At 43.0% G+C, this 21,428-nt stretch overlaps 1 protein-coding gene across 1 annotated transcript in view; it reads left to right on the plus strand.

Moving 5' to 3' along the window:
* Nucleotides 1-19,373, plus strand: part of HSPA12A (heat shock protein family A (Hsp70) member 12A) — an 82,517-nt gene extending 63,144 nt beyond the window's left edge. The window contains exons 7-12 of the mRNA XM_077822866.1: nt 11,066-11,237; nt 14,657-14,743; nt 15,355-15,459; nt 16,412-16,670; nt 17,339-17,442; nt 18,739-19,373. Coding sequence (XP_077678992.1) covers nt 11,066-11,237; nt 14,657-14,743; nt 15,355-15,459; nt 16,412-16,670; nt 17,339-17,442; nt 18,739-19,373 — 1,362 coding nt within the window. The remainder of the gene's footprint in view (nt 1-11,065; nt 11,238-14,656; nt 14,744-15,354; nt 15,460-16,411; nt 16,671-17,338; nt 17,443-18,738) is intronic.
* Nucleotides 19,374-21,428: the final 2,055 nt, after the last annotated feature.

Raw genomic sequence — 21,428 nt, forward strand, 5'->3', positions numbered from 1 at the left:
ATATGCTCAAATTAAATAGCTGCCTAATTAGCTGAGAGAGGAACCTTGGGCTTGTAGCTAAGGCTAAGGCACTGAACTGGAACTCAGGAGTTGTGGAATTAGAATTCCCAGCTCTGCCACAGACTTTCTGTGTGACCTTGGGCAAGTCATTTAATCTTTCTGTCGCAGTTTCCCATCTGTCAAATGGGGATCATAGTACTTCTTTTCTTCCATCCTTTGTCTTGTCTAATTACGCTAAGTTTTTTGGGGCAGGAACTCTCTCTTACTACATACGTGTACAGTGCTCATAGTGGTGCTCTACTAGGGTATTACCCTAGCTGTGCCTGCATGTTCCCGTTTGGAGCTGTGCCTGCAGAGGCCTGTCCAAGACATCATTGGGGGAAAATATAACTACTACATATATAATTAATATATGTTCCGTACTCTCTGTACTTTCCAGCTTGCAAAGTGGCTGTTGGTCCATGCATTAAATACATCTCCACACGTACATTATTTATCTTTATGGCCCCAGTGCAGCAAAACACTGAAACACCTGCATTCCTATTAAGCACACAAGTAGTCCCCTTAAAACCAGGGCAATTATGTACATGCTTCAAGCTGTGCATCTGCCTTAAGTGTATTGCTGAATCAGGGGCTGTATGGTTAAGAGAATGACTTTCATTTAAACAAAAACAGGCTTATGCTTTCTGAAATTGAACCAGATTCTGAGGGGTATCTCTCAAACTCACGTCTCTTGCTTAGTTCTCTGAGTGGGCTACTGGCATCTCAGGTCACAGTACAAGGGGGAGATCAGCCCTGTGGAACTGCTATGCTCCCTGCAGCACATATGGGTATGGATTGGGTGATGCCTTGACTCCATCCCCCTCACCTCTCCCTGCGCTGGCCTGCACATTGGAATCAATAGGGTGTGGGAAGTAAGCTGTGCCAAGTAAAAGACTCATGGAGCTTACTTCCCTTCTGGATCAAGGGAGAACTAGGGACAAAGATTGGCTTCTCTTCTGCTTCTGGGGCAGCTCAGCTTCACAGCTCATGGAGTTAACAGGAGCCTTAACACTGATTTATGACTCAATTCTGCAAACTGTTCTGCACATTGACCCCCACACATCATAAGTGTCTGTCTGCATGGATCTGATTGTAGGAGGTGAGCCCTAGAAGGATCTGCTGATCTATTAATTCTGATGCTGCCTCCTGCAGTTCCAAGTCATCCAAGTCCTTAGCTAATTTTCTTTTATTTAATGAGCCGTTAGCTTCATCACAGCTTGTGAAAATATATTTTCCCTGTATTGTTGCCAGAAGGGTGATACTGTTTCTACAGCGTGGTATTTAAATTCATGTTTTAAAATACCAAGGCATTTTTGCCTACAATAAAATAGCACTCAAGTATCAGGAGACTTCTACAACCTATTCTCTGAGGTAGGGGGAAGAAATTGCTCTTTTCTTCTCGTTCCCCGTTTTTTCCCTTGTGGAACTATCATTGAGGTAGGAACATGCTTTGAGGCCAGTGAATTTAGATTCTCAGCTGTAAATCACTGTGCCTCCGTTTAAGTTACCCAGTGGGTATCTTCATTTTACCCAACAAGTTTATAAACTTTAAAACGAAATACCAATCCAGGAAAAATCCCCCCAATCCTACTCCCTTGTACTCTGGTATCTCCCAGAGGGAGGCTGCTTGGAGATATGATCCTGGATTGGTTCTAATGCAGGAATTCCCTTTATTTTCCCCAGCCTCTGTCGCATGGAGATGGGTGCCAGTCTCCTGGAATGGCTCAGTATCGGCTGCTCACACCATCTCAAAATCAATACTCGTAGGAGAGGAGGGATGGTGCAGAGGTTAGGGTGTTAGCCTGGGATTCAGGCGATGTGGGTTCAATTCCCTGCTCCACCCCAGACTGCCTGTGTGACCTTGGGCACATTCCTTAGGCTTACTTGTCTACACTAGAAAGTGTACAGCTGCTGTAAGATCTCTCATGTAGCTGCTCTATGCCGATGGGAGAGGTCTCTCCCATTGACATAATTAAACCACCCCCAATGAGCAGCAGTAGCTATGTCAGCGGGAGAAGCTCTCCCACAGCAGTGCTTATATTAGTGTAACTTATGTAGTTCAGGGGGGTGGGTCAGCGGCATAAGTTCTGCTGACATAAGTGGCATTGTAGACGTAGCCTTAGCCTCTCTGTAACTCAGTTCCCATCTGTAAAAAGTGGATAATAGCGCTTCCCTACTTCACAGGGGTATTGTGAGAATAATTACATTAAAAATTGTGAGGGGCTCAGAGACGAAGGTAATGGGGACCGTGGAAATGCCTTTTCTATTTAGATGATCAACACATGAATCTCACTCTTGGGCTGCAGGGTCAAAAAATGTCTTTACGCTGAGACAGAGTTGAAGATCTAACAAATCTGTATACTACCTATATCAGGGGCGGGCAAACTTTTTGGCCCTGAGGGATTTCCAAAATTGTACAGAGGGCCAGTTAGGGGAGGCTAAGCCTCCCCAAACAGCCAGGCGTGGCCCAGCCTCCTACCCCTGTCCGACCCCCCCCCTGCTTCTTGCCCCCTGACGGCCCCCCCAGGACTCCTGCCCCATCCACCCCCACCCCCTGTCCCCTGACAGTCCATGGAACCCCCACCCCTGACTGCCCCCCCCCACCCCATCCAACCCCTCCTCTCATTCCTGACTGCCCCCCCAGGACTACTGCCCCATCCAACCACCCCTTCCTCCCTGTCTCCTGACTGCCTCCGGAACCCCTGCCCCTCGCTGCCCCATCCAACACCCCCTCTCCTCCTTCCTGGCTGCCCCCTGGGGACCCCTGCCCCATCCAACCACCCCTTCTCCCTGTCCCCTGACTGCCCCCAGAATCCCTACCCCTGACTGCCCCCCCATTGCACCATCCAACCCCCCACCCTTCCTGACTGCCCTCCCAACCCCTGCCCCCATTTAACCCCCCCTGTTCCTCGCCCTCTGACTGCCCCGACCCCTATCTACACCCCTGGCCCCTGACCACCCTCCCCGAACTCTCCTGCCCTCTATCCAACCCCGCCCCCCCACTCCCTGCCCTCACCGCGCTGCCTGGAGCACCGGTGGCTGGCGGCGTTACAGCCGGACCGCCCAGAGCACCAGGACAGGCAGCCGCAGCTCTGAAGCCCCACCGCCCAGAGCATTGCACCGGCGGCAGCGCAGTGAGCTGAGGCTGCGGGGGAGGGGCTGGGGGCGAGCCTCCCGGGCCAGGAGTTCAGGGGCCAGGCAGGAGGGTCCCGCAGGCCGGATGTGGCCCGTGGGCTGTAGTTTGCCCACCTCTGACCTATATTGCTGTACTAATCACAAACCTGGACCTCTCTTAGAGGCAGACTTGGGGTGGCTAGAGGCATTCCATGTGTGCTGTCAGGACCAAATCCTCAGCGTAATGTGGTTTGACTTTGTGTGAAATGTCACGGTCTTGTAGAGATCTGGCCTTCCTTCAGTGGCTCATTATATTCAAAAGCAGTGTTGCTTGCTCTTTGGCCATGTCACCAGGATGGACCCAAACACCCCAGCACACCCTGTTCTCAAACTGTCCATCGACATGGAGGGGAGTGCATGGACACCCTACCCCTGCCTGGTGCTGCCCTCATAGCCCCCCACAAATATCCACGGATTTGCAGAATTGAGCCAGATCTGGGAACTCCACTACGTGGTGCTTGGTGTGATGCCATAAATGGTGGTCACTGGTTGGCATGGCGGTCTTCTGTACACTCTGCCTGTGTTTGATGATGATGGTCACAAAGGTCTAGAGCAGGGGTTCTCTACCTTTTTCTTTCTGAGCACCCCTCCACCCCCAACATGCTATAAAAATTCCATGGCCCAGGTGTGCCACAACAACGGGTTTTCTGCATATAAAAGCCAGGATCGGCGTTGGGGGTAGTAAGCAGGGCAGTGCTCAGGGCCCCACGCCACAGGGGGCATCACGAAGCTAAGTTGCTCAGGCTTCAACTTTAGCCCCGGGTGGTGGGCTTGGGGCCCTGGGTTGCAGTCCTGTGCAGCGGGGCTCTGGCTTTCTGCCCAGGGTCCTAGTGAGTCTAATACTGGCCATGCATGGCTGACCCCCTGAAACCTGCTCACGGCTCCCCAGGAGACACCGGACTCCTGGTTGAGAACCACTGGTCTGGAGGGTAAGAAAGCAACTATATTAATCTGAAGAAAGTGTGGTGACTTTTCACTAGTTGTCGTTATTGTGGTAGCACTGAGAAGCCTCAGCCAGGTTTTGAGTAGCTAGGAATAATTCCTGCACCCAAATTTGCTATTTTCACATCTGTCTGGATTAGGGTTGCCAACTTTATACTTGCACAAAACTGAACACCCATGCTCCACCCCGGTCCCGCCCCCGCTCACTCCATCCCCTTCCCTCTGTCACTCGCTCTCCCCACCCTCACTCACTCGCTCATTTTCACCATGCTGACTCAGGGGGTTGGGGTGTGGGAGGGGGTCAGGACTCTGGCTAGGGGTGCAGGCTCTAGGGTGGGGCTGAGGGTCTTGGGGTATAGGTGGGGGCTCTGGGCTGGGACTGAGAGGTTCAGAGGGTGGGAGGGGGATCAGGGCTGGGGCAGGGGGTTGGGGTATTGGGGGGAGTGAGAGCTCCAGCTGGGGGTGCAGGCTTTGGGGTGGGGCTGGGGATGAGGGGTTTGGGATGCAGGAGGGCGTTCCAGGCTCGGATCGAGTGGTTTGGAGGGCGGGAGGGAGATCAGGGCTGGGGCAGGGGGTTGGGGTGTGGAAGGGGGTCAGGGCATGGAAGGGGTTCAGGGGTGCAGGCTCCAGGTGGCACTTACCTCAAGCAGCTCCCGGAAACAGCAGCATGTCCCCCCTCCTGCTTCTATGCGGAGGCATGGTCAGGTGGCTTTGCGCACTGCCCCCTCCGCAGGCACCACCCCCACAGCTTCCATTGGCAGTGGTTCCCAGCCAATGGGAGCTGAAAGCTGGCTCTTGGAGCCCGGGCAGCGCGCAGAGCCCCCTGGCTGCCCCTACATGTAGGAGCCAGAGCGGGGACATGCCGCTGCTTCCATAAGCTGCGTGGAGCCTCGGCAGGCAGGGAGCCTGCCTTAGGCCCACTGCGCCGCCAACCACATTTTAGATGGCCTGGTCAACGGTGCCTCCAGGGTCCCTTTTCAACCAGGAGTTCTGTTCAAAAACCAGACACCTGGCAACCCTAATCTAGATTGGTACTTATATGGCTCTCATCACTGTAATATCTGGATGCCCGAGAATGGTTAATAGATTTTATTCTTTCAATATTCCTACAAGGCAGGGAAGTGTTATCCCAGGTTTACAGAGGGAGAACTGAGGCACAGGGTAGGTAAGAGCCCAAGGAAGTCTGTGACTGAGCCAGGAATTGGACACTATTTTTTGAGGTCCAGTCCAGTGCCTTCCCCATTAGACTGCCATTCCTACATGCTGAAGGCACAAAACAACCATGTCTCAGTGTGTGAATTTGGATTTATACAAATGTTTCCCTTGTAGATGGGGAAGAGTTCTTGGAAGATCTGCACAAGGTGATGTTTTACACCCCCTCAGGGTCTCTGCTTCTAGGTTCTACCCTTTGTATGTGGAAGGGGGATGGGTGGAGAGGGGTTCCAGGAAGGTTTGGTCAACTATATGTCTGTGGAGGCAGACAGGGGAGGGCGCATATAAAGGGGACTGACTCCAATTAACATCTAATTCTAATAATAGATCAGGACAGTAAATGCAACTGATTAAGCACCATTTTTTGTTGTTGCGCTAATTGAGCCCTCGGTGTCAGTTCTTCTCGTCAGTTTTGCAATCCAAAGATATTCGTGTGCTTCATGGATAAGCCATATTATTTAGTACTGTGGATTTTATTGCTGTTGCCTTTAGTTATCCTGCCTGCAAAATAATGTCTAATGTGTCCTTCGAGAAAGGAAGCATCACTGCGGCCTTTAGTAGCTCAAACAGATAGTATTAAGAACTGTTTTTAAACCTTATGAATGATTGTGTATTTCCTAATGCAGCATTCCTTTTAAGTAGGCCACTATGAAATAAATAAAGCCACACAGAGTGGAGTGAATGACAGCATGGTGCATGGCTTTGTGAAATACAGAAGTGTTGATGGTGCTAATTACAGAAGCTTTCAGAGACGGGAGCCACTCACACAGGCTGGTTCGCAGCTTTGTACATGTTCCTTTCTTAAAAGCTCAAATTATGCTGAATATTTCTTTATAGTACTGTCTGTATTTTATTTCATTTAAAAAAAACCTCAAATCAAAATGATATTTCATTATGTCCCGTAACATGGCAGACTAGTCTAGGGAGAAGAAGCGTCGTTCTTGAGAACACTGTGACGATGATAATTCTGCATTTCAAATGACTAAGGACTATTTAGGTCTCTGGAACTACTCAGAGCATCGCTATATTGAGGTAGAATCCAGACCTAAATGTTTGTTAATTTGGAGCCAGTCGAACGCTTTCCAAGCCGGCCAAGAGCTAGACCAATCTGGAAATGTTTGTCAGTCACTAGAAATTATTTCTAACTATCACTAGCAATGTTGTAGGAGTGATGCGCTCCAGTGGTCCCAGCTTCTACAGGCAACAGAGACAGATGAAGCCTTAGCTTGGCAAGCTGGATCAGCGAACCAACTCCTTGCCCCCAATCAGTTGTCCATGCTACAATGCACAATGGATCTTGGGCTGCTTCTGCAATCCTAAGACTAGGTGTTGGAGCATCCAGAGATCCTTTGGAGATAGAGCGTGCACAGCTGAATAGGAGAGAGGCAGTGGCATGCAGAGGCTCCTCCTTACTGGAATGACATTCACAAAATAAGAAATACCAGTGCTAGTACAAAAACCAGCAGTGCAGCACTGCTGATGGCTCAGTACTAAATGAATTATCCATTTTTATGGCTAGAACCCCCTGTTCACTTGGTGTTACCTGGTGTTTAAGCATGTCACCATTTTCCAGACATACCATGTGTCATTTTTCAAGAAAAGTAGCTGCCCTGCCCCATAGCTAGCAAGGTCTCCTGAGCCCAAAAGGAAGTTATACCTGCATGCACTGAGAATTGTACCTTCAGGTAGGCTACTCATCAAAGACTGCCTGGCTAATTATTGTTAAATATTTGCATGATGCATCATGGTTTCTGTGCGCTCTACACAGAGAGTAAAAGCAGAATCCACGGCCACATCCTGAAAGGTTACAATCTAGCGTGGTCCACACTCATTAATTTTCAGAAATGAGATGCTCAGTATAGAAAATAATCTATGTTAAGTCTTCGAGATAAATCCAGTGGTCATTAAGACACAAACTACTGTTGTCCTTGAGTTGGGATAGATTGGCTTGGCTTTTATGTATTTATATTGTAGAGGGAACACCGGTCTGCTTCCTTGATGTTACATAAGTAGCTGAGCTTTATGCAAACTGAGTGGGCTGGGGTAAGGAAGTCCACCCCTCCAATCTTGAGTCAGGATGTGAGGCTGCAGTGCTGTACCCCATAGCCTAGGCTGGAGTAAGAGCCATAGCATCTCCACATTGATCTACGTAGAGTCAAATACCAGGTCCCTTTTCCTGGCCCATCCTGGGGTATTACAGCCCACTAAAACCTAAATCTCCCCCTTTTAATAGTTGTATGTGTGCACATATATTTGAGAGCATGAAAAAAGGCGGAAAGAAAGACACAAAGACAGAAATTACACACAGCCCCAGAGACACATGCCTTACCATCTTCAGCAGCCATATTCTTTTATTCATGTTGACCTTGTCCTGCTCTTCCCTTTACCGCCTGTGCCCAATGCTTGACCACACTCCTTGTGCATGTGCCCTCAACTTACATCATAAACTTCACGGGATAATGACATTGTCTTTTATGTGTCTGTACCAGTCATATTTAGGGTGCTGTAGTAAGGGAAGTTTCAGCACCACATTCCACCCCACAAGTCCATGCTTTCTGTCTCTACATACATGTGTTTGTGTGTGTCATACTGTACATTATATAGAGACAAACATGTATAATATATTATTGGGAGAGCTGGTATCAACCCCTAGATTTTGGTTGCATACCACTTTTCATGATTAAAAATTCTTGCCATTTCTTTCTTTCTTTCTTTCTTGTTTTGAGAAACACTAACACCTCCATGGTTTGCAAATGGCCTTTGAAATTCAGCAGGGAGAAAGTCCTGGAGTTAGAAAAATGCCTTTTCTTTGCCTCACAAAATTCCATTTAGGTTTAGTTGAGTTATCAACTTAAAATTTCCATGTACCTTCTCCTGCATGTGTTCCCCAGGATAACGTTCTGAGTATGTCAAAATGGCTGGACACAAAGCATTCTAAAGAGCGGGTCTCATGCCATTGGCCCTGCCACTGCAGCAGCTGCAACACACATTGTACTGGGAATGCTTAGGAGTTCCTGGAGCAGGAGGAGTGGCAGAAAGAGCTAGACCCATCTGGAATTGTCACCAGCCACATCCCTGGGACATAGTATGTGACCTCAGAATCCTGTCTCCCCTCGAAGGGCAGGAGCCGCTCTTCCAGCTGACGGGGGCCGGAGAGAGAGAAAGCCCCAGGTCAGGCTTCTCCCTGACTACCCACTGGATCCAACACATGGCATCAACAGCCCACCCATCCCCATCCCCCAGGAGATAACAGACTACTGCTGCTTGCTAATGTAGTTAGTCCTATAGCTCAAATAGTAGAAGTCTATGCTGCAATGCTGAAAGTTCAGGTTCAAATCTTGCTGGTGATGCATGGCGTGGGGAGGAGGTTATTATAGTTCCATATAACAGAATTTGTTTTTACCTTTTTCTTTTAGAAAAAAATAAACCTAAGAATTTGCCTACAAAAAGCTACATAAAAATAAATTTATTTTGGTTGCAAAGTCACATTCAAATGTTAGGAAATGCCTAATTGACAGTTGAACATGCCACCTTAATTCTGACCATTTGTGCGTCTGCATTATGATATAGATTTTAATTATATTATCACTTACTATTTTTTCACATACCTTTTTTCCACAGGAACTTTGCCTACTCCAGTGCATAGGTTGAACAGAAAAGGGTGTAACAGAGAGGTTGTGTAGGCAACTATACGCTTATCATTTCCTTTCTTTTAATGTAGTTTTTTTAATATGTAATGTGAGATAGATGTCCAGATTTGACACCCATACTCATGTTGGACAGTACTTTACTCTATAAATAGCCCCACTGAGTTCAGTGAGACTACTCGTGGCGTAAAATGCTGCCCAGCGTGAGTAAAGGTATCCAAACCTGGCCCGTAGTGAACTGAGCACAGTCCGCAAAGCTTTTATGGTTCATGTGCTTTCAAACCAATGAACAACCTTTGTAAATTTACTCCCATGCCATGGAGTGGGAATTTACTTACCATACAATTTCTCCATTTCACCCTTCCCAGTAGTGGTGGGGAGAGTGATGCTTTTGTTGGAAGTACAGGCCTCTTATGGTTGTTACAAGTGAGAGGAAAAGAACAAGGTGATGAGAAGACAAATGGTGAAACAATCACTTTTGTTGTGCTGAGCAGTCTGGCCTGAGCATTGGCTTATGAACAAGCTTTACTTTCACTTATACCTTCTCATACAAACAAGTTATTTCCCAGCATGTACAACCAGCAGTTGTCTTATTACTATAGTGCAAAGTGTAACTATGTGAACTATTTGGGATTCCAATGCAGGTCAGCTGTTTTTCCATCTGATCCACTTTTGTTTGTTTGTTTTGTATTTTAAAGGCTTGTTCACATCTTAGGTAATTGTTGTGCCTTTTTCTTTTTTTCTTTTTTTTTGGAAAGCTCTCATGCAGTGACAGTGTCTGTGCATGAATCAAAGCACCCAAAAGTTGCCTGGGAGACTGACAATGAAAACAAATAAATCAAAAAACCATTCTCCTCTTTACCAACATGCTTTAGCATTAAGGAACACAGTTTATCAATAAACAACATTAGCAGGAAAACCTCAACTTGAATTGGAACTGTAGGAGCTTGGAAATGTCAATGTTGCCTGTCATAAGAGAAAGTCAGAAGCTCAGGGGAAACACCAGAGCTTGTAGGAGAAAAGAAAAGTAAGACAAAAGCACACTTGCCACCTTTTGTGATATTTGGAATTTTTCTTAAAGCCCCAACTCTTGGAGTCATGTGATTACATGAGAATCTTAGGTTTCATGGGGAGGGGCAGAAGTAAGTTTGTAGCCCTTATAGTTGTAGAGAAAATCTTGAAAACATGACCCCTAAAGGCTCACAAACCAGAAAGCAAATAAAAAGAACTGTAAATATGTTGGTTTTAAAATTTTCTTGATTTTTAAGCCAGTCTCATGATGTTTTGTGGGCCTGACATATGATTTTGAATGCATGGGTTGGCAATACTTAGTCTGCATCTTAAAACTGTTGCAGAATATAGGTGTGTGTAAAGGTGATGGTATTAGAAAAACTCAACTCTAAGTGAAAAGATGGATATCTGGCAAAGGGCATTATACAGATCAGTGACTTCAGGGGACTCCTCTTGCTGGCTTTCTGCAAGAGCTACTGAGGAAATTTCTTCAGCCCCACCACACATGTGAACAAAATTTGCTGGGCTGATACAATAGCCATTGTGTTATCCACTTGCTCTGTGTAGTGATAGGATATAAAATAAGAGTGATGCGTTAATCTTATTGTTACAGTGAAAGGAGGGCAAAGGTATTTCTCCGTTTCTTGACAGAAGGTTGGGACTCTTAAGAAGTTTAGATTTAGCTGGGTTAAGAGGAGTGTAGATTGTAGACAGTTTACCCTGGATTTCAACTGTCTTCTCTAGCTCTCTTTCTCTGCCTATTGTACGCGCTCACCTCATTAACTAGATACTAAGCATGGTAAGTGCATGCATCTTCCCCAGTTACAACCTGCAAACTTGTGAAAACTGAAGACATAATTTTTTGCAGGCCAAGATCCTTAGCCAATGGCTCAGCAGCTTTTTAGTGGCATTTAACTTAGAAAAAAATGCAGTGCTGGTTTAAATGTTCATTGTTCACCTACCAAACCAGTCTGAGATGAAGACTATCTGGTTACATTTTTTCCTACCCCACTTCTCTGCATGATTCTGTTTCACAGGCAGGAATGGCAACTCCTGAAAACCCCGAGCAGCTGATAATTGCCCTGGAACCTGAGGCTGCTTCCATCTACTGCAGAAAGCTCCGCCTTCACCAGATGATAGACCTGAGCAGCAAAGCACCTGTCAATGGTTATAATGCTAGTGACACCGTAGGAGCTGGATTTACACAGGGTACCTCTTCTACTAACTGACTTGAGATCTAGTACCTTTCGGCTACTTTAGATTTGGTCATTAGGGCAGTTTTCTTACCATTTCCTGTAGATTATCATTGCCTCTTTGTGATAGTGGAACATTACAGGCTAGTATAGAAAAACTTCTCTATTTACTTTAATTTGACTATTTTGGGCACTGATCCTGCAAACGCTTGTGCTCAATGCTTAACTTTAAGCATGCAGGTAGCACGATTGACTTTATTGGGACATGAGGGACTACTCACAGGTTTGAAGTTAAGCAAAGGCATAGTGTTTGCAGGATTGGGACCTTACTGTTTTAATGTAATAGCTAATTGTTTCCTAGTGCAGATTTAACTTTATTTTTGTGAGCCAACCATGATGTGTTAAACTAGCTATATTAATTTAACAAGGGATTACACTTGAATTTGCCATCAGACCTTTAATGTTTCTGGAATTTTTGTCAAAAGTTGGGCACTTGGTGATTTTTGGTTCACAATTACATTGGTCACCATGAAATAGTCAGCATTCACCAGTAGTTAGCAAAACTGTGCTACATGATACGGCATAGCATGTTCTCTGAACTTCGAACAGAAACTAACTATTGTGATTCAGATATCATGGTGTGTTATCTATTGTTACTGTGAATGTTGAGTTTTTACTAGCTCCCATGGTAGGTTTGATGCAGACTCGTTTACACTGAGAGGCAGACTATGGAGTGTAATTTAACTGGTTTGCAGATGGATCATCTTTCACTGCAGAAGTTTTTGAAAACAGTCATTCTGATTGAGTCTGAAGTTAGGCAGTAAAGATGGGACAAGTTTTGATGGTAATGTAAAGATCCAAATTATCTGCTAGTGTAAATTGGTGCACTCCATTGACAGTTGTGGAGTTGTGCCAGTTTACCCCCGCAGAGAATTTGGCAAAAGATCTTATATTTTGCATGTTTTCCAGCTCAAAACAGCAAAAGCAAATGGAAGATTCTGCTAATAAACCCATTCAAAACATTTTATTTCTCCCTGTCCTTAATGGAACCCATTTTTTTTTTAGTTGACAGGATGTGATGACCCAGTTTGCCCCCAGAAATTTCATAATTAATTAAACTGATTGAGTCCTTTTAATAAAATAGCATGTCTTATTTCTCTAGGTGAAATAATATTTAGCCACCACAATTTGAGCCCTGACCATGCCACAAAGACCCAGGTTTATTCAATGGTACCCCATGTAAAATTTTCACCCCAGCACAAAGCTATAAAGAGGCTTTGCTCAGGGGTGTCTCTTAATGGGCAGGAGGACAGAAGCATCCCTCCTGTGCCTAGATCACAGAACTTCTTCACAGCTGGAGCCTGAGAAACTGTGCACCCCTAAGCAAGCAATTTTTGGCTGGTGCAACCATGTATTTGTCAATGCATTGGTCTTGCTTCTGCACCTGTCCTCTGGCTGCCATCCTTATTCAGAATGGTGTAGCCCCTGCAGAGCACAGTTCTTACAGAACATAGGGTGCAAACCTGTGTGTGGGTTCACACATTCTGCCCCATCCTCTGTGTAGCTGAGCCACATGCTCAGGACCTTCCGTGACCCCTTACTTGGGTTGCCAGGGCATCTATCCCTATGCAAATGAAAACATTTTCTTGTTTGGTTAAAGGGAGCTACAGGGCTGGGCTGTTGAGCAAAATCTATTCACAAAGTCATGGGATTCTGTCAAAAGTCTTTTTACAGTTATCTTTCTTTACTTAATAAGGTAAAAGCTGGTATAGACGAAAAGGATTTAATTCAGTTAGAATTAATAGAAACAAGGCATTGAACGAATTAATTTGGGATTTTATCTAAAATTCAATAAAAGCATGGCAGGGACCCAAGCAAAGCTGAGAAGAGGTCAAGAAGGAAAATCCTTTAAACATAAACAGAAAGAAGCATTTCAAGGACTATTTTAGTGCTGTGTAGTCAAAACAAAGGTTGTAGTCTTCAGAATACTGAGGATAAATTTGCATTAGGAGAGGAAGCATAATCTAATGGTTAAAGGAATGTATCTCAGGTCTGATCCAATGCCTTTTAAAATCAGTGGAAAGGCTCCCGTTGACTTCAGTGGGTATTGGATCAGGCCCTTCCTTGGATTCGATCCCTTGTTCTGTTATTGACTCCGGTGTCACTTAACCTTTCTGTGTCTGCTTCTCAACTTGTAAAATGAGGATAATATTATTTGCTTGCATCACAGGAGAACTGAAGTTTTATTCTTTGGCTTTTGATATCCTCTTGATATCCTCAAATGGAAGACACTATAGAAATGTGAAGTGTATTATCATTAGCTAGCAAAATATAAATGTCTTCTTATATACAATAAATGTACCTTTTTTTCTAATATTAGATAGAATTTTTTTAGATGAAACAATATTTTGCTATACCATGGAATGTGTCTGCATTTTTCTGTAGTATCATATAGATGAGTGAAAGTTACATTGGAAATGATTTAGTAGTCATTTAATTGCACAAGCTGGGTTTAGAAATACTTTAGTGAGACACTTAGCAAATCACATTACATATTTTAAATGTCTTTGTGGAGATTAATGTTCATAAAATGCATTATTGCTATAACTATGCGTTACTAGACTAGACTTCATTTTTAAATCATATGTATTTAAATTGACCTATGCTGGTATATGCAGATATGTAATGGGCCAAATCCTACAGGTCCTCCATCAAGCAAAAGTCTAACTGGAATCCAGTGGGAGGTATGGCTGAGTAAAATGAGCAGGATTTACTCCTACAACCCAGGTCCATAGCACAAACCTGACAAAGGCCAAGATTTTCAGAAATAACTAATGATTATGGGTGCTCAAATGGAGATATTTTGAAGGGTCCTAATTTTTAGAAGGTACTGAGCACCTACCCTCCAAAAACTGGGCTCCCTTGAGGCATCTCATCTTAAGCAACCAAAAATGGGGGCACCCAAAATCAGTAATGACTTTTGAAAATCTTGGCCAAAGTGTCCCTTCAATTCCTAGACAGTTTTAAAGTCAAGTCTTGATTATTTTATTATGCGTCAAGTATGCCACCTACTGGCAAAAATGCATCTTGGCATTTCTAGAACCAAAAAATTTGTCTGTATGTAAATATTTCATTTTGTTAATTAAAAATATAATAAATATGTATTACAAAGAAAGCTTTCTATTATTCTTAGAGGAATATTTGAAATCCAATTATTCTAAGTAAAGAATAGAATATCTGATATTTTTCTTTCCAGAACTCAGTTTGTAAATTCCTAATTCTAGTACAGCAATTTTTGTTCATCTGTTTTGTTAGAACCTTATTGAATGATACATAGAAAGCTCTCATTCTGCTTGTGCTTGCTTCCTGCACTGTATGTCATCAGCTTGTTCCTGCTTTCTAATGCTTAGTAATTTTTTCTCTGTCAATGATTAGCTAAAGAACACATCCGTCGTAATCGGCAGAGCCGCACCTTTTTGGTGGAAAATGTCATAGGAGAGATCTGGTCCGAGTTGGAAGAAGGTAGCGTCCTTTTGTGAATTATCTTTGCTCTTTCTGGTTTTATATTGCTGGCAAAAAACCCACAAACCTTTCCCATACATTTGTTATGTGCTTTTGGTATTCTCAAAATGACTGTATTTTCCTTTAAATTACAAAGCATGCACTGCTCTTAGTCTAGAAGACTGAGCTAGAATTTTGCATGCTCTAGAGCAGCACATATTATTAAGTTGATGGGTTGTAAAAAGGATGAACCCAGATTTTAAAATACAAGCCAGAGCATAATGTCCTCAGAATACACCTCGTAAGTAAGCTCGCACTGTAACATTTCTGCAGAACTGTTCACGCAATGGAATGTACACCGATGGCACGCACAATTCCACTTATCATAAAGATACATTCTCCCCACATGGGTGCTTAAATCTGTAGCACACAAGTTTCACTTCCATTATAAATCACTGCAAATTATTCCATTAGGAACTGCTAATTTTCAAGCCAGATGTTCCCAGTACACATGTTCATGGCTTTCTGCTCGGGATGCCCGCAGTATTAGTATTTAATATTGCTTAAGTATTAGTAGACTGTTGTGTTGATGCCGATGAAAATGATGTATGCTTGTTCCTGTTGCTTCATAGGTGACCGGTACATAGTTGTTGACAGTGGAGGAGGCACAGTGGATCTCACTGTCCATCAGATCAGGCTACCTGAAGGACACCTGAAGGAACTGTACAAGGCAACTGGTAAAATTACAAGCGAAATGAGTAGTGAATAATGTATAGTACTTGGAGTTTGATCTTACACCCTTACTACCAGTAAGGATGCTGTAATTCAAAAGGTCTTGCTAATTTCATGTGATTTCTGAACTGCTAGTCCGTAGATAGTGTTAAATAATATTGTGTATATGTTTACTATGAGAAAAGTAAAACATTGCCAGCATTGGTCTGACTTCCATCACTCACACGCTAGCCATCTCTCCTCTCATTTAATCTCTCATAGGTCATCTCTAAACTGTGGTGACCTGCCTGGGCATTTAGGGGGTCACTATATGGCTGGCTGATAGTCAGAACAAAAGATTGTTGTAAAGTCCCACCAGGCTATTAACCGAGTGATTTGTTAGAATAACAGTATTCTCCCGCAGATTCATGTAGAATCACACATGCACCATTAAGTTCGAGAGGTAGAGCACTGAGATGGGTCCATCACCCTGATGAGAAAGGTGTGCCCCTATCTCAAATCAAATGACATGGTGATTGGTCCATGGCCAGGAAGTAAAATTCAACTCCCCAAGTTACATTCCCATCCCCAACTCCAGATCCAGTTGAGCTTTGCCATTAGCTACCTGAGACAATCCCTTAGTTGTCATAGCACCTGGGACCAACAATCCTGGGTTGGTCCTCTTCTGTATGAGTCCTGAACTCTCAGCCTTGGTGACTCCAGTGTCACCAAAGAGGAACCCAGCATATGTCTTTCTCTGTGCAGCAGGGCAACTTATTCATGAATACAAGCTCCATCTTGATCTCCTCATATACAAGAGAGTGTTTCCCTGACAGTGAAAATACACTTATCATGCTCTGGATCATTGCATTTTATCATCTGCTTAGCTATGTCAGTATGATCTGGATTTGTATATGATGGGCTCAAATTCTAATTAGCAACACAATATGTTAACGATATGTTTTGTTTCTAACACAGGTGGGCCATATGGTTCTGTAGGCGTGGACTACGAGTTTGAAAAACTCCTGTGTAAAATATTTGGAGAGGATTTTATTGAACAATTTAAAATCAAGCGTCCTGCTGCTTGGGTGGATCTGATGATAGCGTTTGAGTCTCGTAAAAGGGCAGCAGCCCCAGACAGAACCAATCCACTGAATATCACTCTGCCTTTCTCCTTCATTGACTATTATAAGAAGTTTCGAGGTCACAGCGTGGAACATGCTTTAAGGAAAAGCAAGTAAGTAGGCAACTGAACCTGGATAGATTCATAATTAACTACTCACTGCTGGAAAGAATAATAATTAAAATATCCTAATTACAAGTAGCATAATAGATTGTAGTGAGAAAATGTAATCTAATGATGGGAAAATCATACTGCCTCAGATACAGTTACCAGAAAATAAAGTTATATTCTAGCTTTTCTTAAGAGTTTTTTCCGAAACACTTGCATCCTGCTGTAGACGTCTTTCTGCAAGTTCCATTAGACCATCTTCACTTATATGGCACCATTTCCTAAGGTTCCACACTGAGACAGTCTCCTGTATTTCTGGCCATATTCAGTGCGGCTAAGAGTCACCTTCCCATTTATCTGATTCTGGGCTGACCAGAAACCACAAGAGCATCTGGTGTAATTTAAAGCAGCCCACACCAACTGTAGCAGTTCCATAGAGAGTTTCACCGTTTACACACCCTGGGCCCAGCATGCCCTTCATACAGTGGGTTGCAGGAGCCAGTGGGACACAGCTGTGGGATATAGCTGGCCATTTGACGTACTGCAAGTGACGTACTTAATGTAGAGGCTGTAAATCTGTGAATTTCTTGTCAGCCATGTACTACTGCTCAAGTACTGTCTTACTCTTAACATTAGAACTCATTTTAACAGCCTCCTTTGCTCTTTTGTTGCAGCGTGGATTTTGTCAAGTGGTCCTCCCAAGGAATGCTAAGGATGAGTCCAGATGCAATGAATGCCCTTTTCAAACCTACAATTGACCAGATCATTCAACATCTTAGTATGTATCAAGGTGTCATGAGTCTGTGACTGGACGTAAATTGAAGTTTGATTTATCCAAATACTCATCTATCACAGCCCCCAAACTGGGAATTACATTCAGTGGGGTAATTTGACCCCACAAATTGGGGGTGAGGAATTTAAGTCCCCCAAATTACCCCAAAAATGACTATCAGGGTTGCTCCAAGTCAGCTAGTATCTTAATAGATATTTCTAGCTATTCTGTAGCTGTTGACCAGGCAATCAGTACTAAAGCTGCATACATTTTATTTCCTCTTGAGCTTTCAGGAATATAAATCATTAGAAGATTGAAACCTAATTAATAGTCAATATCCTTTCTTTCTTTCTTTCTTTCTTTCTTTCTTTCTTTCTTTCTTTCTATTATATATTAGAATATTTGGAATATAGTGTCCAATTTTGGGCATCCTATATGAAAAAAATCATAATTATATTAGAGCACGGCATAATAAGGCAACTAATATAAATGCAGCAAAATAGCTTATATATGAATAGAAAATGAGAGAACTAGGATTATTTTGTTTTGACAGATAATTGAGACAGTAAGATTGAAGCGTTTAAACTAGGTACAGGTAAATGTAACATTAAACTTAATAGATATGAGTTTTTTGGATAGACTAGAACTAGAGAACATGGATTTAAGTAAAGAGGGAACATATGTAAGAAGGATTTAAGGAGGTATTATTTTGCAGGTGGAATACATTTCAGTTGAGAAGGTGGAATCAGAATTATTAATATATTTTAAAATTGGGTGATTATATGTAATGTAATCAAGGGAGCATTAGTCAGTTTTGCCTGGGAATACCTGGCTGCTGTCTTGGATGTCAGGAGCTCATGGGAGATATTTCATCTAGCAGGCTTCCCTCTCTGCCCCCAGACTGGCTGTTGGATTGGTTTGCACAGAAATGTGCCCGCTTTCATCTAGCAGAAAAAATAAAAATAAAAATATGGCTTAAGAGAAAAATAAGTTTTAAAATGTGTATCTGGACTCTACTACTTCAAAATTTTCTTCTGTTTTGAGGGCCCCCTCAGGCACATCCTCCATGTTAAATACAGGACATTTCTCTCCCGAAACAATAGAATCTTTCAGAACAAAAGACACTTTGGAGGTGTCACAGAGTTTATGGAGCCATTCCAGACACATGCCTTCTTTCTGGTCCTATGTGTGGATATTTGTGATGGGGCACCCATCGTGTCTCTTGCGAGATTATTTCATGGTCTAATCGGTTTTGCCATTAGGAAGTTTTCCTAGCTGAGCAGGCTTTGTCTTTCTGTTTAGGTGACTTGTTTGAAAAGCCAGAAGTAACCAATGTCAAGTTTCTGTTCCTGGTGGGTGGATTTGCCGAAGCCCCTTTACTCCAACAAGCTGTCCAGAATGCTTTCGGTTCAAAATGTCGAATCATCATTCCTCAGGATGTGGGCCTCACTATCCTCAAAGGCGCTGTCCTTTTTGGCTTAGACCCCGCTGTCATCAAAGTGCGACGTTCCCCTCTGACCTATGGGGTGGGGGTCCTGAATCGGTTCGTGGAAGGAAAGCACCCGCCGGAGAAGCTGCTGGTTAAAGATGGCACACGCTGGTGCACTGATGTCTTCGACAAATTTATCTCAGCCGACCAATCTGTAGCTCTTGGAGAAACAGTGTCACGCAGTTACACACCTGCCAAGCCTTCCCAGTTAGTAATAGTGATCAATATCTACAGCTCAGAGGAAGATAATGTCAGTTTCATCACTGAGCCCGGAGTGAAAAAGTGTGGCACTCTTCGTCTGGATCTCACAGGAACTGATACTTTGGTGCCAACTCGAAGGGAGATCAAAACGCTAATGCAGTTTGGGGACACTGAGATTAAAGCCATGGCCATTGATGTTGCCACTTCTAAGAGTGTCAAAGCTGGTATTGATTTCTTAAATTACTAAAAGTCCCCTCCTACCGTGGTCCATCTGCGAGACTTATTATTTCAGTGTTCCATTTTCTGACTTTCATATATGACACAATCCACTTGAATTTCAGCAGGCTAGATAAGAACAGCCAATAGGTAGAGATATATCAAGGTTTATTTGCCTCTTAAATGATCTAGTGAGATTTTCAAAAGTCCTAAGAGGTTTAGGAGCACAAGTCCCATTTAAAGTCAATGTTCCTAAATCACTTAGATGCATTTGAAAATCTCACCTCTATTAAATAGTATAAACTTGTCAGGTGCTAAAGATTAAGCTGAAGATTCCAAAATGGTTGCAAAAATTTACCTGCAGGATTGTTGTGGGGATTGGTTATTTGATCAGCACTGTCTTCTGACTATGAGAACACATCACTTTTTGCAGTGTTCATTTGTTTTAGGTATTTTGGCCAAATTTTTCCAAATCTGGATGCCTAAAGTTGGGCTCCTAAATCTGTATTTAGGCACATAAGGAATAGAGACCTGATTTTCAAAGATGCTGACACCCACATCTCCCACTAACTTCACTAGGAATGGACAATACTCACCAATTTGAAATAATCAGGACTCTTCTGTGTTAGGTGCCTGTGTATGGATTTAGGAGCCTAACAGTAAGTACTGAGGTTTGAAAATGTCTGCCTTTATTTCTAAAGCTCTTATTTCTATAAAACTGAACAGCTGTTACCCTGGTTTAGATTTGCAAATTCTCTGATAACAAAGAAACTTTCCATTTTAGGGTTTTTTTTATCAGTATTAATCTGAAATCTATTATTGCATTCTTTGACAAGTTAATCCACTGGTTTATCATTTTGGAAGAGTGCTCAGTTGAGGACTTCCCCAGAAGCGTATACAAGTGAAAAATGGAAAGTTTTCTGGATCAATAATGTTATAAATTTTAAAGTAAACATTTTAGTTGAACAAAATATATTTTGGAAGTGTGCTGCAGAGGCAGTAAGTAATGTAGGAGACAGAGAACAAAAGCCCCAGATCATCAATGAGCGCCCGCCAGACACCAGAGTTCAGTGCATGCTCAGGGGTCTGTCTGTAATGCAGGCAGAATACACTACTGCGTGTGGTGTCACCATGCTTTCCAAATGGTACCGCTTTACTAAGATGTCTTCCAACACTCACACAACTGGAGCACCGCAGCTCCAGATAGGGCAGTTTTCATTTTATAAAAAACTACGGACGAGCCAGTTCTGGAACCCTGCATCCCCCATGAACTGGGAAGCTCAGATTCAAATCCAGACCCCCATCTAATCTTGAGGGCTTGGACAAACCTGTAGCATCAGCTGAAAAACACTGCTATTTTTAATACTTTTATCATTTTTATTTTAAACAAGGCTGCCCCTTCACCTGCTGCAATGTATTACACTTTCAAGACATTGAAAGGTTAATTATTTACCGGAACCCTTTTCCTTTAGTTAAGCATAGGTTAAAACCATAGAAGCCATTACTGACGGTTTTTGAAAAAGGAAGCTTTATCAATCACTTTAGTAATTTATGCCCCAATTCTGCACTTCTTACTTGAGGATACTGCTTAATTGGGATTTTGCCTAAGAAAAGAGTGCAGGATTGGGCCCTTATATTCTGCCCTTGAATTCTTTGTCTCTCTCTTGCAGAATTCCCTAGTAGAATGTGAAAAAAATATACTGAATTAAATAAAAAAGGGACTGGAAAATGCTAGTAACATTATCTGGCTAGGTATTTCTTATAGAGTTACAAACTGCTTGCTAGCATTGTTTCCTGCTACTTGCTCTGCTTAAAGTGTTAAATATAAGATTTCTTTTGGTTGCCTTTCCTGGTTTACAAATAAGAGAACCTTTAAGATAAGTTATGAACAATATAATTTTATGTATATACAATATTTAAATACTGTACAGACTCTTTCTTTCTACAGTGCTATTTTCTTGTATAAAAATGCTCTTCGCCTCTTTTGATTGCATTCCTCTGTTAATTTTAAATAACACAGATTCTCACTCAGCTTTTGTAATTATAGGCTTTTAAAGATGGTAAGATATGGAATGTGTAAGGCTGA

Source organism: Eretmochelys imbricata, chromosome 7, assembly GCF_965152235.1.
Source record: "Eretmochelys imbricata isolate rEreImb1 chromosome 7, rEreImb1.hap1, whole genome shotgun sequence".
NCBI classification, from domain to species: Eukaryota; Metazoa; Chordata; order Testudines; family Cheloniidae; genus Eretmochelys; species Eretmochelys imbricata.